General features: G+C 49.8%; 1 protein-coding gene across 8 annotated transcripts in view; it reads right to left on the bottom strand.

The window, feature by feature from the left end:
* Positions 1 to 12,582, bottom strand: part of TLE3 (TLE family member 3, transcriptional corepressor) — an 85,503-nt gene extending 72,921 nt beyond the window's left edge. For 7 of the 8 annotated variants that reach the window (XM_086957936.1, XM_086957930.1, XM_086957934.1 and 4 more), the window contains exon 1: positions 11,740 to 11,903. In XM_086957936.1, the coding sequence (XP_086814062.1) occupies positions 11,740 to 11,763 (24 nt within the window). In that variant the 5' untranslated portion in view covers positions 11,764 to 11,903. Of the gene's footprint in view, positions 1 to 11,739 lie in introns of all 8 variants that reach the window. The other variant, XM_086957933.1, reaches the window with a different exon arrangement.
* Between the last annotated feature and the right edge of the window lie 1,105 nt (positions 12,583 to 13,687).

The following is a 13,687-nucleotide window of genomic DNA, read 5'->3' as shown; positions in this document are numbered from 1 at the left end:
CTTTGACATGGACAAATCAGAGATGCAAACGACAAAGATATTCTTGTTGTAATCGACCATTTGAGATTTGCTACCTAGTTAAATAAACAGCTGTAAAGGGTGACCTATCCAACTAGCTAACATTATCTACTAGAGAAACTAAGTGCCCTCCATCTGAAATTTCTAACAACAATTCTCCATTTTACTCATTTGGTCTTCTGCTTTTCACCGTCCTTACAACCCTGACCCTCTCCACTGTCTCCATACAACTCCCATAGTGTACACAAGAGCAAGAGCACAGGCCAAGATAAACAAACGATGTGCGGTGCGAGGCGGCATATATTTCACCATCGTAACCGCAACTGTGGTGACTGGAAGAAGGTGCACGAGGTCGTTTCTGGCAGCCAATGTAAAGTGTTTTGAGATGTTTACAGACACTCTGAGCTAGCATTTCCAAGTAATGTTCCGACTACTTAATATTTCTGCCTAAACGTACAATTTGAGCATCTTCACAGCAGAACACAGTGCAGGCTGCATGTTGCAATAACATCTTATACAAACAAATCCTACAACGAACTGTGCCTAAAATAAGAAAAGAAGTTTAGTACCGGAACAACACCCCCACCCGTAGGTGCTTCCAGTCCGGTAATTTCCCACTCATTTATACCTGGGAGTATAAACAAAACCTAATGGTAGCACATTGAAGTTCCTGACAAGTAAGGTACCCGTCCCCATGCATAATGAGGAACGCTTGATTTTAGGTAACCACTTCGGGACCATTTAGAGACTACTGCGACCATCCTACAGGTTGCCAAGTCAGTTGTAAGAGGCTACATCGAATAGGAGTGGCTGTAACATTAACACTGGTGAGCTTGAACTTCTTTCCCCCAGTGATAGCTGCTCACTATTTAGCACAAATGTGCACAGACAGGACAGGGAATTCTTCCACTGATCTGCAGATTTTCGTTTAACGCGGAGAACAACATTAGAAGTGATCCCCTCCACAGAAGCTGAAAACCCCCCTTCTCATATGCACATCTGTACAAAGTTTCCTAGTCAAGGCTGCACTGGGACTGCCTCTCCACGCCTTCCTCGCTAAATGTCCAACAAGTCACCGGCTATTTATCAAACAAAGCACTGCACATCTCCTTCCAGCTCCCCATCAACAGGTGACCATCCACTGGAAGCAAGCCTTCCCTCCCCCTGGACACCACAGGACTGACCGCCAGAGAGGGAACTCCCTTCGAAGGGCAGCAGAAGATACTGTAGGCCGGAGAGCAGTCGCAGCAGGAGCTTCTTGGAGCATGGAAAGAAATCATGCTAGTGTGGGGAGAAAAGCAGTTTGCAGAAAAGAGTATCCCCAGAATAGTCTGGATCACGTGCACTACCGCCTGGAAATTTCTGGCGGGTTAAGCACCAGTCTCTCTTACACTCTGTTTTCACATACACTCGTTGAACCGCTGCAAATAGGTGTTCAATAGAGCTTCTATCACTGAGGATGGATGGGTAAGTTGGCCAGGTTAAGACTTGAACATGCGAGCTGTGCCTCAACCACAGATTCCTACAGCAAGCACACTGACCCATCAAATAATGTGGTATTCTTATGATGCAAGCAATAGCTAAATTGAAATCGCAGTCTCTATGATATAGGGTTTACGAACTGTTTTTGTTTAAACATACCAAGAACTGGTTTCTATTTCTTAAACAGGTTGGGTCACTGGTGTGTGTGAGGCACAGGTAAAGCAGCTGTTAATACTTTCAGAACGACTTATGATGGTCTTATAACTGGGATATGTATTAATTATGTTCCTAAAAAGTATAGGACCCATTTGCAAACCTTTAGAAGAGATAATCTGTCGTCAAATAGGTATACACACCATGGGCCATCAATCCTTGAAGTGTGAAACATCCTCTAAAAAGGTATAGTTCACATAATACAAGGAGTCATGGAGCTAAACTGCATTACCGTCATTTAAATGCTGCTTGGGACATGTGCAAGTCCGTCGACGACAGAGGGTGTATTGAGTTTCCTTTTCACTTGCAGTCTATGCGACTGTGGTGCGTCATGTCTGCAGTCTGCATACACTAGATAGGTGGTTATCATGAGAACTGTGGGAAGGACAGCTTGGCCTTTCATATTTATACGTGTGAAATGTTGGGCTACGAAACACACAGCTCAGCCAAATTCTAAACCAAAGAGGGTTAGACACTTCCCCAATATGGGGGTAGATTTCAAGACCTGGTGGGTATTGTTGAAGAGCAAGTGACACATTCAATATCCCCTGCACGACCACAGTTTCAGCAGCAACCCACAGTGAACTGGCAAGCAGTGGCGGAGAGGACAACTAGGCACACGACAAGAGGGCAGAGCGTGGCAGCGGACCAGCACTGCAGAAAAGGGTAGTCGGTGGGGTCCGGCCGCCGGGTCCACAAAGAACTCAGGGAGGAGATGATGCAAGCAGAAATACCCTACATCCTCATGTGGGGACACCTACCATTCTCAGCTTTGAATGGACAACTGTCATTAGCACAGCCGAGTGCAAGGAAGTGGGGAATCTGAAAAACAAGCAACTGGGAGCATGACGCAGTACAAAAAAGACAGACGATGAGAACGTTGCAGGCTCTGTGGGTAGCCTTGAGCTAGAGAAGCCATGATTCAGGAAGAAATAGATAAGAGAGGACGCAAAGGCCAGAGCAGGGTAACACCGGGACTAGAACTTCATCTCGCGACATTTGGCCGGAAAGATAAGTCCGTCTCAAAAAGCCCCTTTCCAATCAAAGGATCTTGTCCTACAGTTCCCAGAGAACAATAATGGGACAGGATGTCTGGACAAGCAACAGAGAAAGCTGGGAAGGTACGAATATGACTCAGTGCCTGAGGAGTACACTACAAATACATTTTCATTGGAACACACCCTCAGAAAGGTGATTAACACGACATAGCTGCTGTCCCCGAGCCCACAAGCCCCAATTCAAGAACAGAAGCAGCCTTGCAGGACAGCCCGGGACAGACAAACTTCTCCTGCAGGATATAGGGAGCGGGCTACTCAGACAGTTTCACGAGGGCTGCACTGCAGACAGACCGTGGGTAGGAGAGCTTGAGGGACTGGGCCATGGTCCACTTCCGAAAGGTGAATTACAAAGGGGTGGTGGGATCTTTATGAAGGAGGAATTCTTTTTCTCGAATTGCACCTTATCCACCCTCTAAACCTGCGGATGGATTCTCACACAGAACTTAGTGTGCATCTGCAAGAGTCCATCCTCAGGACATCTGAACGAAAAGGCATTTCTGAAAGGTTCCATAGGTTTTATTGGACAGGTAAGAACCGAAGCTCAAGGACTGAACTTTTGTGCAGCTCACAAGAGGTTGCAATGAAATTGTTCAATTGTAGGAGTCCGGAAAGACTCTTAAAGAACCATAGCATGTCAGGCTTCTTGAGCAGGAGATAGCGATGGATGATTGGGGACAGTATTCCGGGCTCCATAAGGTGTGCACCAAATCACTTTACTTTTTTGCTTACCAGCACAATACATGAGATGCAAGTTACTCTGCTGTAAACATAAGATATGGTTTGTTGTTGAGAAATAAATTCTGTAAAATAAATAAGACCCCTTACAAGCCAATAACAAACTATCATGTTTTTGGTCGTCGAAGAAAGGGGAGAGCAATAAGGAAACGTCCTCCGCCTTTAGCAAACATTACCTGGTCATAGCGGGTCTGTCTGGATCAGCACAGGCTTCTTTTTGAGTTACAAGCCTCAAGACTGTAGGACTAAACACTGTCTTTAGCTCCACTGGACCATGCTGATAGACTATGTGTGCAATCTCCATCGAATCAGTGGGATTTATGTACCAACAGTTATCTACAGGAGCTCTTTATGTTCGGTTCAATTCCACTATGAGAGAGACATCACTTCCACTATGAGAGAGACATCACTAAGTGACGAGGAACACCTCCACAGCTGACCCTCGCCTGCCCTAGTTGATTCACAGGCATTCTGCAGGGGCTAAACAAGTCTTGCCCATGGAACCAGGAATATGCATGGTGTCATTTTGCCCACAGCTCTTTAGATGTCTTCACAAACTAACGTGCAGCTAATATTTTCACAGCCAAGGTTTCCGCTTTTTATTCAGCACATGCATGGGTTTAGAAGGAAAAGCAAAATTGCCAAATATCATGGGCGACGAATTACAGCACATGGGGAGGACCAAACGTGCAGGTCCAGGGACACTTAAAAAATGTTCTGCTGTCAGTGTTATTATATGCCAAGCTCGGTCAGAAGATAACGGAATAGGTCAGTTTAAGCAAAAATCAGTGGTATGGGGTGCAGGGTGGACATTGGAAGCATCTCCAGGCAGGAAAAAAAAGCAAGTCTGAACAGACTGGGCAATGCCGCTTCCATTCGTGTAGGGACGACCTAGAAGCATCCATGGTAAGACCGCAAGTGTTCCCTATTGATCAGGACACTGGGGACTTGGTCTTAAGGAAAGGAAGAGCATCCAGAGCGGGTCAGGCGGAGGTCAACAAGATCTGGTTTATATTACGAGTTTTGCTGATGGGACTAAAGTATATAAAGAGGACCCCACGGTTAAGGTTCACAAGCTCTTCATTGGAGTTTCAGGGACAGGCAGCTCCGCGACCTCTCAACAGCCTGGAAGGATCTCTAGCGTGGCTCGATGGCACTCTTAACGTACCCAGGCACTAGACTGGTTGCAGCCCAAGCTGATCCCACCTCAAGACTTTAGTGTCCCCAGAGGGGGTGAAACAGGACCTAAGAGGGAGGAGTGTCACTTCAACAAAAAGTGGTCCCTCAGAGCTGCAGGGAGAGTTGGCTTCACAGGTATGCTACAATGTTCGAGAAAGCCTGCCGCCCTCCACCACCTCGGATGCGTGGTCTTCAATCCACGCTGTAGGACTTCTTTGCCATCCTTGGGCTGTCTGGATGCCTCTTCCTTCAGGAAAGCACCTCCAGGTAACAGGCAGATCTTGTACCCTTGTTGAGACTTTGGATTGGGGGAGGGGGTGTTGAGGAAGGGGACACAGCGTGCAGCTCAGGATGCACCGACAGTACATGCAATTCTAGTTAGTGTAGATGTTTACATTGCTGAAGTGAAGCTACAGCTCATTTTCTCTGTTTGTGGTCTCTGGACAGTGTCACGCTGCTAAACAGGCAGTTCGCAGAGTTCAGATATTTGGGTGCCAGCCAATCAGGCTGAAAGGCAACTTTGGATGACTGTTTCCCACTAATGGAAGAGGCAAAGTCAGCCTGGGTTGAATCATGTGCATTTCAAACCCAGGTCATACAGCGCTTTAACTTCTTCGAAGGAGTTTCATTCTTGTTGCTGCTGAGCAGGTTTGGGTGAGCACCCGTAGGTGAGCTCACCTGGGCAGGAATGTTTGTTTAGTCCTGGCCACCACACAACAAACGAGCAGGAGGAGGATAGAGACAGCAGAATTACAGAGTGTGTTCTAGCCAAAGTTGGGAGCGGCGGCAGCATTGCACGGTGAGGCGAATGCCAAGAGGGGAGGCGGCGTGCCCTGCTGAGGAAAGGTGGCCTGCTCTCAGGGACACAGACACCATTTTACCACACACACAGGCCTATTCCACTGGGCAGACCTAGGCCTAAGTTACAAGAGGCCTACACACACCGTGAGAGTGAAGTAGGCCTCTGTCACAGAGAGCTTCTGCCATTGGCGGCTCCTCCACTAATGTGGAGGAGCATCGCCCCATCGCTCTTAGAGCAGTGAAAAAGGAAAAATAAAATGATAACTGAACATGATCATCGTTTTATTTTTGGTTGCTGTGGGGCTGGGTTAGGGTGGGCGGGACTGGTGGCTCTGGGAGAAGTGGGCTATGCACACTAAGTGCGCATGACTGCTTGGCCGGCCAGGCAGCCCTGCGCACTTTGCATCTTCTCCACCAGGCTGCAATGGACAGCCTGGTAGGGAATATGCACAGGGTCCCTCCCTTTACCGGTCTGAGCGCAGTGGACAATGCTGGCTATGGGGAGCCAGTGTGACCTGGTGCTTCCTGCAGCTCCTTCCGGACTGGAGTCAGGAAGAGAAGAGAAGCGGAGCGGAGGAGAGATGTGGCTGGTGGAAAAGGGAAGTACATTTTTTAACACCCCACCCCCCCCCCCCCCATTCACTACTCGTCAGCCGCTATTGCACTTGGCATGGGGTGAAAGAGGGAGCAGTAGAACACACCACTCTGTGGGGGTGCAGTTAAGATGCATCTCCCAAAATTGTCAATTTACAGCACACACTGTCCACTCAGTAACGGGTGTGAGGATGGATGTACTAATTCAATACTAATCCTCTATGGGACCCGGAGTAGCGAGCTACTTGCCGAAAAAAGCGCTTTGACGCCTCGCCAGGGTAGTAAGCGCTATATAAATGCAATTACAATACAACACAATGCTAGTCCCAGCCCCTCCAAAAGTAGCTGGTTAGAAAGGCGCTTGGTAGGGATGTGGTCATTTAGAAAAGGTGACAACCAGAGAGCCACAAAATTATAACAAATAAAAAAGAAACCAGGAAGCTTTCAGGGGAAATAACATAATTGGTGGGATTGGGACCCCGATACAAATATGGTGGACTTTCATCCTCACGTGGTCTGGTCATTTATGGATAACGGTGGCTTGAAGTGTCACAGAGAACCAAAAGAGGTTACCAACAGGAACCAACACTGTGGAAAACGAATCCCCCACCAGAAAGGGGAACAGCACAAGGATGGTACTGGCAAATTAACTCACAAAAATGTGACGGGCCTGCCGCCCACAAGGCATCAGATGCAGCGGGGAAGGAAGCGGCATATGGTGGAAAGCAGCAGGGCACAGCTCAGACAGTTTAGTCATGGAATGGGGGGTCCTTTGTACGAGGCGTGTGGAATTTTTTTGCCTCACTTTGTTTTGTCAAGCACTTGGACATCCAGATAAATCTGTGGGTGTCATAATTCAGGTAGATAGAAGTGAATGCTGATTGCTCCATCATTAGCGCTTGTTCAGCCTGTGTGCAGCCCCATGCACAGGGGGTATAAGTCACCTCTTATTCTTCGGAGGTACAAAGTACATACTTGTAAATGCTGACACCTAGATCACAAGCCATGGTGCACAAGGGGATTTTGTCACGGAGCCGGAGGCTGAGAAGGGGCATGGGGTTGTATGAATCAGGTGGTAGAGACATGCGGTGAAGAAACCCTGGGAGGAATGGGTTTACCCTAAGCATCATCTTAGTTACGACAGCCCCTCTCTAGCATCTACAGCCAGTAGGGGGAAACCTGTCATGCGGACCCAGAAAACACAGAAAGAAGGCATGTAAACATGCCATTAGAAATGGAAATTGGTGAAAAAGATCGCAGGAACGCATCTACAAGGCTTTTGAACAGCACTGAAGACAGACAGGAGGCAGGCATCACCTTCTGGGCAGCGAACTCTGCAGTCAACTCCACGGTGCGACCTCCTGACTCGCATCACTACTTTTACAGGAGGAGCAGCAGCGGGTCCATGCTTCACAGGAGCATGGCGTCCACCCGCTTCTCTTTGGAAAGAGATAGAGCAAGGGGCAACAAGCAGGCACAACACAACTATGCAGAGCTCTTATCCTATCGGTGCATTAGGCCCCTGTAAGGGGGAAGGCGTAGGTGGCAGACTGACAGTGGGTCACACAGGCAGCGGCACGACTCGCACTCCCTTGCTAGGTCCATGCCCCCGCGCCAGGCCCTGGTGGTACCCAGAAATGCTACGAGGAACACCGTGATAGTACACGCCTTGCTCTGAGGCACACAGCGCGCACCCTTCCTCTTCCTACCCGAAGCCCAGTCTCTCAGCACAACACCTGCTGCAGCGACGCTGCAACTCTTGCGTCACCAGGCCCCAGGGTGCTGGGAGGGAGCACGCCGATTAGCAAACTGCGCAGTTTTCTCTTCCGGGTTAGGTTTGGCTTCGCCTGCTGAACTGGCTGCGTAGCAGGAAAGCGATGCTTTGTGCTGGACTCACTCAGAACGCCTTCCAATTAATTTACTGTCAGCCAGAGGGTGTACAGGAACACTGGTTTCATGTTGCCCAAATTAAGTTCTAGATGACTAGGTAGGTAGTGGGTGGGCCGCTTTCTGGAGAGGGAAGAAAATGACAGCGACTGATTAGAAGCAGATGAGCTTCCTTGCCTTTGGCTGCTCGTGGTTGCGGTCTTGTAATTCATGTCTTGAATTCTGGAGGAGTGGGCCGAGGGTGCGCACTGACTGTTTATTTTATTCATTCCACTTATAAAGCGGTCTTAGGCCCAAGGTAGGCGAGAGGGCGATATTTTTGGTTACATTTGTAAAACCAGGTTAACTTGACCCATTGACAATCTGTGTAGGATAACATGTTCTTTCGCGCCCGGGGTAGGAGTGATACTGTCCTTTTGAGGTATCCCATCCTACGTGCAGGAATACCCAGTCCCTCCACCCCATGGCATCTGCAGTGTGTGCCATCTGTTCATCTTTACGCACCAGAAAGCAGGCGCAGACCCTCGTGCCACTGTGGGGCCGCAAAGGACAAAATGAACAGCCTCGCTACCAGAAGTGCATTCGTGGTCAACACCCGAGGGCTTCATCAAACTGAGGTCTACTGATGCCCGTGCGAGATACCGACCCGGGTCACCATCCTGCCGCAACGAAGGAGAGCTACCAGATGTGAGATGCTCACCTGACAAAGAGATCCTGTGAATGAAGGGGAGGTGGGGTGCATCAATCCCTGCCCCGTTATTAGTCCCTACCTCTCGTTTTGAATCCCCATCTCAGGCACATTGTTTTACCTCTACTTTGAATTCAGCCAGATGGCTCTAGCAGAAGGTAATTCACCTCAAGACTAGAGGGCACACAGGTCCCACCCCATGCCAGCCCACAATCCGTGGAATGAAGGTATGCTGGCAAATGCCTGGTACTCTGCAGGGACTGCGCGTGCAGAAGGAGCTGCCCCATTCATCTGCAGGGAGAAAAACTTCCGGATGCAGTTTAAGCTGAGGAAGGGACAGACATGTCGACCGAAAAGCTTTTTTTTTCCTCTATGGGTCTCCAAGAACCTAAAATACACTAAATCATGAAAAAGAAGCAAACTCTTACTAAACAATGAAAGATTCTAAACCACTGGCAGGAACACTGCTTACTGTGACTGAGGAGCTAGTGAGGCCAAAGAGGGTTCTGTGATACTTTTAACCCATCTCCCATTATGACCTGGTGAATGCATGGTAAATTCGTACACTCAATGACCCCATAGGGACACCCCCCCACCCCCCTCCCCAAAAATGATATCTCATCGGTGCAGAGGGAGCACTGGCAAGAACACAGACAGTTCACCCGAGAGAGAATTTTTGACAACAAAAAGACGTGCCAGCTGGAAACGGTGAACAGGCCAGTGCTCGGCCTAAAAATGAGGATGCTACTAATAATGCCAGGGAAAAAAACAGCTAAAAACCACAGTCGGTGCAAGCCAAGTTGAGGCCTTCATTGACTCACCCCAGAAAAGAACAGAAATAACTTGGGGGGGCACAGCGTAATTAAAAAAAATGCATGCCACAATACAGCAGTGCCATTATCTGAGCCTACTGTGAAAGGCAGGCCAAAGGGACAGCGCAGACCCCCGCTGCCAAGAAGGTTTTCACGTAATCCAAAACACTCTACTCCTTGCAAGCACGTGCCTCAGCAGCCATTTTAGATCACAAATTGATACCTCAGAAGTGGGATGTGGGCCAGTGCAAGGGAAGGAAATGCACAACTGTGCGGTTATCTAGTAAGTTGTACAGAACACTGGGGCCATGGTATTAGAAAAGATTTCACTACAGAGCTAGACGTATCTGGGGTAACTGAAGACCAAGACCTCACTCGCCAGGAGCCTGGTTCAGTCCAGGGTGATGACCAAATTCCACTCGAGATAGATTTCAAGTCTGGCACAAAGTTTACACTGATCCGGTGCACTTTCCAGCACACTTCCCTCCGGGTATTAGTTGAAGGAATGTGTGTGGGGTGGGGTGTGGGGGGGAGAAGAGAAGGGAGTGGAGTGTCTGCAAAGAGGTAAAATGTGTGGTGTTTCTGTATAAGTAAACTGCTCCCAGACGTTATCCCTTTTACTAATCTACAAAACTCCGGATCAGGAGGTAAGAGTATACCTGCTTTGCAAAAAGCAAGATGTGGTCACGTTTATTCTCTTCACTTGGATCCCCATGTGACCTCCTTTCCAGTTGACAAACCGCATGTGGAATGTAAGAGTGGGAGCTGTGTGTAGCGGGGACGATGACCTAGTCAAGTGTGGGACATAGCAGGCCACCATGCGGCCAGATGTGGGAGAGCGCTCATCTGAAGAGCCATCGCCGGGACCTGGCCTGTGGGGACCTACTCACTCACCTCTGGGCCTTTCGATGCACCAGAGGGTCAACTGCAGCGTAGATGCTTCAAAGATCTGCCGTGCAATGACTGTGCGCATCGCGTCATTAATTATACATGGAGTGGGCCGGACTTTTCTGTAAAAGGGGCTCAGTTGGTCCCCATCTAATTCCAGCCTTTGACAGGAAAGTGTCAGAGGGGCCGACAACTACATGATGGAAACGCGCTGTATACGTGCATTTCACGGCCCATGGCCTAGCGTAGGCCTGAGAGCTCAGCACAGGCTGGGCCACTCCACCCGCTGAACCTGGCCACGGACACCACCTCAGCAAGGAGGCTTCTTCCACGACTGGGCCCCGCGGCCAGAGAGGACAGCACGCGCACCTTAGAAGTAGAGCTGTTCCACCAAGCCATCCTTACCCATGGATCTGTACAGCTGTACATATAAATCCCTGCATATAATATATATTTAGCGGGTGACTGGGCCCTGCCATTAGTTTACTCTTAGCAGGGAAGTTAAAACTGTAAAGACACACGAGGGAACATCTACGGGGGGGTGGGGCGATGGCATTTACAACCCCCTGCAGTGCGGGCTGTTCTATCTCAAGGACTCTTGAGGTTTCACTCTCTAGGGAGGACCACCCCCCTTTTGTGGAAGGCGGAAACCTCACCACAAGTCGGTGCCCTGCCTTTCTCAACGGCTTGAGATCGACTCCACGGCCACGCACAGAGGTCAACACTCTTCAAGGCTGGTGCCCTCCCGGTCTCGAGCTGGTGACCGCTCCCTACCTCCGTGGGCGATAACACCCCTCCCACGCGATGAAGCAAAGCTTATGGCCGACCCTCTAGTCTGAGCTGATGGCCCTCTTAAGCGAATGACGGCTCCCCCAAAATGGATACCCCTCTACATTGAATGCCTCTTCTCTCTCCGATAGTTCGTTGCACCCCTGAGTGGGCCATAATACCCCTCGTTCACAGGATCTTGTCCCCTTCCAAAGTTTAGACTCCCTCCTTCTAGTATGTAGATCACAATTCTACAGAAAGACTCTAAATTACAATGCCATATTACACTCCTCCACCACCCACCCCCGGTTCGATGCCCCTTTACGTTCAATGACCCGCTCTCTCCAATCGATCGACGACCCCTTATGTAAATGGGGTCCATTCTTTCTTAGTGGGGTACCCCCTCCCTCTCAGATGTTAATGCCCACTGTCATAGTTACACTTGTACTCCTCAGTGCGATTGCCCCTCCAAAGATTGGTGCCCATTCCTCGTTTATTAACCGATCCTCGGCCCCTTTGGGTGTAGGCATCCGCTGTGGTGTGTTGTACCCCCCTCCCCCCTACTGACGCTCCCTGCGCACACAGTTACACACACAGGGTACAACGTGCCTCTTACCGGGTGTCGGCCCTGCGGATACATCCTGGAGCAGCCTTTGGTGGGTGGAGGCGGGGGAGGACCCCCGGTGTTTAAAACACAAACAACTCTCTAGTAATCCTTGAATCAACAGCGACGAGGGCGGCGAGGCAGCGCCAACAAAGGCCTCCGACGAGCAACGCGGCGTCAACAAGCCAGGGCAAGAGAGGCGAGGGGGGCCCCTGTGGGGGTGTCACTCCACCAAGAGGGGCACCGTCTCCTTCAATCCACACGAGTCACCTCCATGCATACGGTGGGGGTTGTCACTCCTGGATGTGGGGGCTTCACTCCTCCATGTTTTCGTTGCTCTCCTTCCCCCCGGCGGGGGGGTTCTCCTGGGGTGACCCCCGTTACCCTGCCATCAGGGCTCCTGCATTCCTCGGGGAGCCGGGATCCTGGAATCATTTTCCATCCTGTGGGGGGAGGACAAGAGAAAGGTCTCACCCTTTCATACCTCCAAGGGACGGGGCGCTTAATTCCTGGGGGATCCCGCCCTCACGCACTTCCACCAGGAGCAGGTGCACCCCCGTGCAATGGTGGGCCCCAGGTGAGGGTATTAATCCAAGAACAGGCTCGCCTTTCGGGTTGTTCCACCAGTGATAAGGCAGATCCTCCAGGGAAAAGGGGGTACACTCCTTCAGCGGTGAGAGACGGGCTCCGGAACCAAAACCCGAGATGAAACACCCTGAGAATCCAATCAGCCAGGGGAAGGGGTCCTCGTCGTCGAAGAGGGTCCGCCCGGCCTCGTGCTACGCTGCCCTCCGGAGTCCTGGGCTATAGCGCTCCGCTGCCACGGTCCGAGCGCCTCCAAATACGGAGCTATCTGAGTATCTCCCCCCCCCTACTGCCCGCCCCGCCCGCTCTGTAGGCAAACGACCAACCAGCGAGAGCAGACGGGAAGGCTGTCTGATCACCGGCCAATCAGCAACCAAGGGGCCCCACGTGGGGCTGACCTCCGGGCGGTCAGAGCAGGGATACGCGTGACGTCACAATGCCAGGTTGTGTTCTAAAGTCTTCAAAAAAAAAAAAGATTTCCTGAATCATCACGTGCTGTAAATTAAAGGAGCAGGAACAGGAGCAGAAAGAACAGAGCAGAAACAGCAGCAGAGTAGGCTATACCACCAGAGCACAAAACAATAAACTTGAAACAGCCGCAGAGGAGCAGCAACGAACAGCAGCAAAGCCCAGACAGAACAGAAAGCCTTAACTGCAGCAGACCTGCAAAAAAAACAGAAACGCCAGCTGAGGAGCACGAACCGCAGCACGATAGTAGAATGTAGCATAGAGGCCAGAACATCAGAGATGAAAACAAAATGACCAGGACTAACACAGAACCCCCAACAACAAGCATTGGCAAAGCAGACAGGTCTGACTTGTGAAGGAAAGTGCTTTTTGTGTCATTACTGGGTTCAGGCACTCAATAAGTCATCGTACTTGCACTGTCACTCATCTTTGCACTTATGCATCCATTCACTTACTCATTCCTGCATTCACCCTCTGACACAACCTTGATAAAACACACACAAACCTAACAACATGGAAAAAATTAAAAGAATACAAGTAGAAAAAAAGAAAACATGCTGCACTCTATGTACAGCATGACTATGCTTTAAAAAAATGATAATATATATAGCAGCAGGTGTCTCTCTTTCAGTGATATAGTAAATAGTCTATCGTTGTTTTACAGTTCATGGTCACTATGGTTTAAAACTGTGTTGGCCATCTTGAGACAGGAAAGCAATTTTAAACTATGGTCGGACAACAGCATTACCTCCTCGTCCGTCTTCCTCGCCACAGTAATAAATAGTGAACTATACTGTGGCGATGAAGACTAGGACTCAGAGTAATAAAGATTACCGGTAAGTAACCGGGGCATTCCATAATGGTCTCCCGGTTTAGAGTAAGTGGCCAAGTGGATGCGATGCACTGC

Source organism: Lissotriton vulgaris, chromosome 2_1 (genome assembly GCF_964263255.1).
Source record: "Lissotriton vulgaris chromosome 2_1, aLisVul1.2, whole genome shotgun sequence".
NCBI lineage: Eukaryota > Metazoa > Chordata > Amphibia > Caudata > Salamandridae > Lissotriton > Lissotriton vulgaris.
This window is presented reverse-complemented; position numbering and strand designations above follow the sequence as displayed.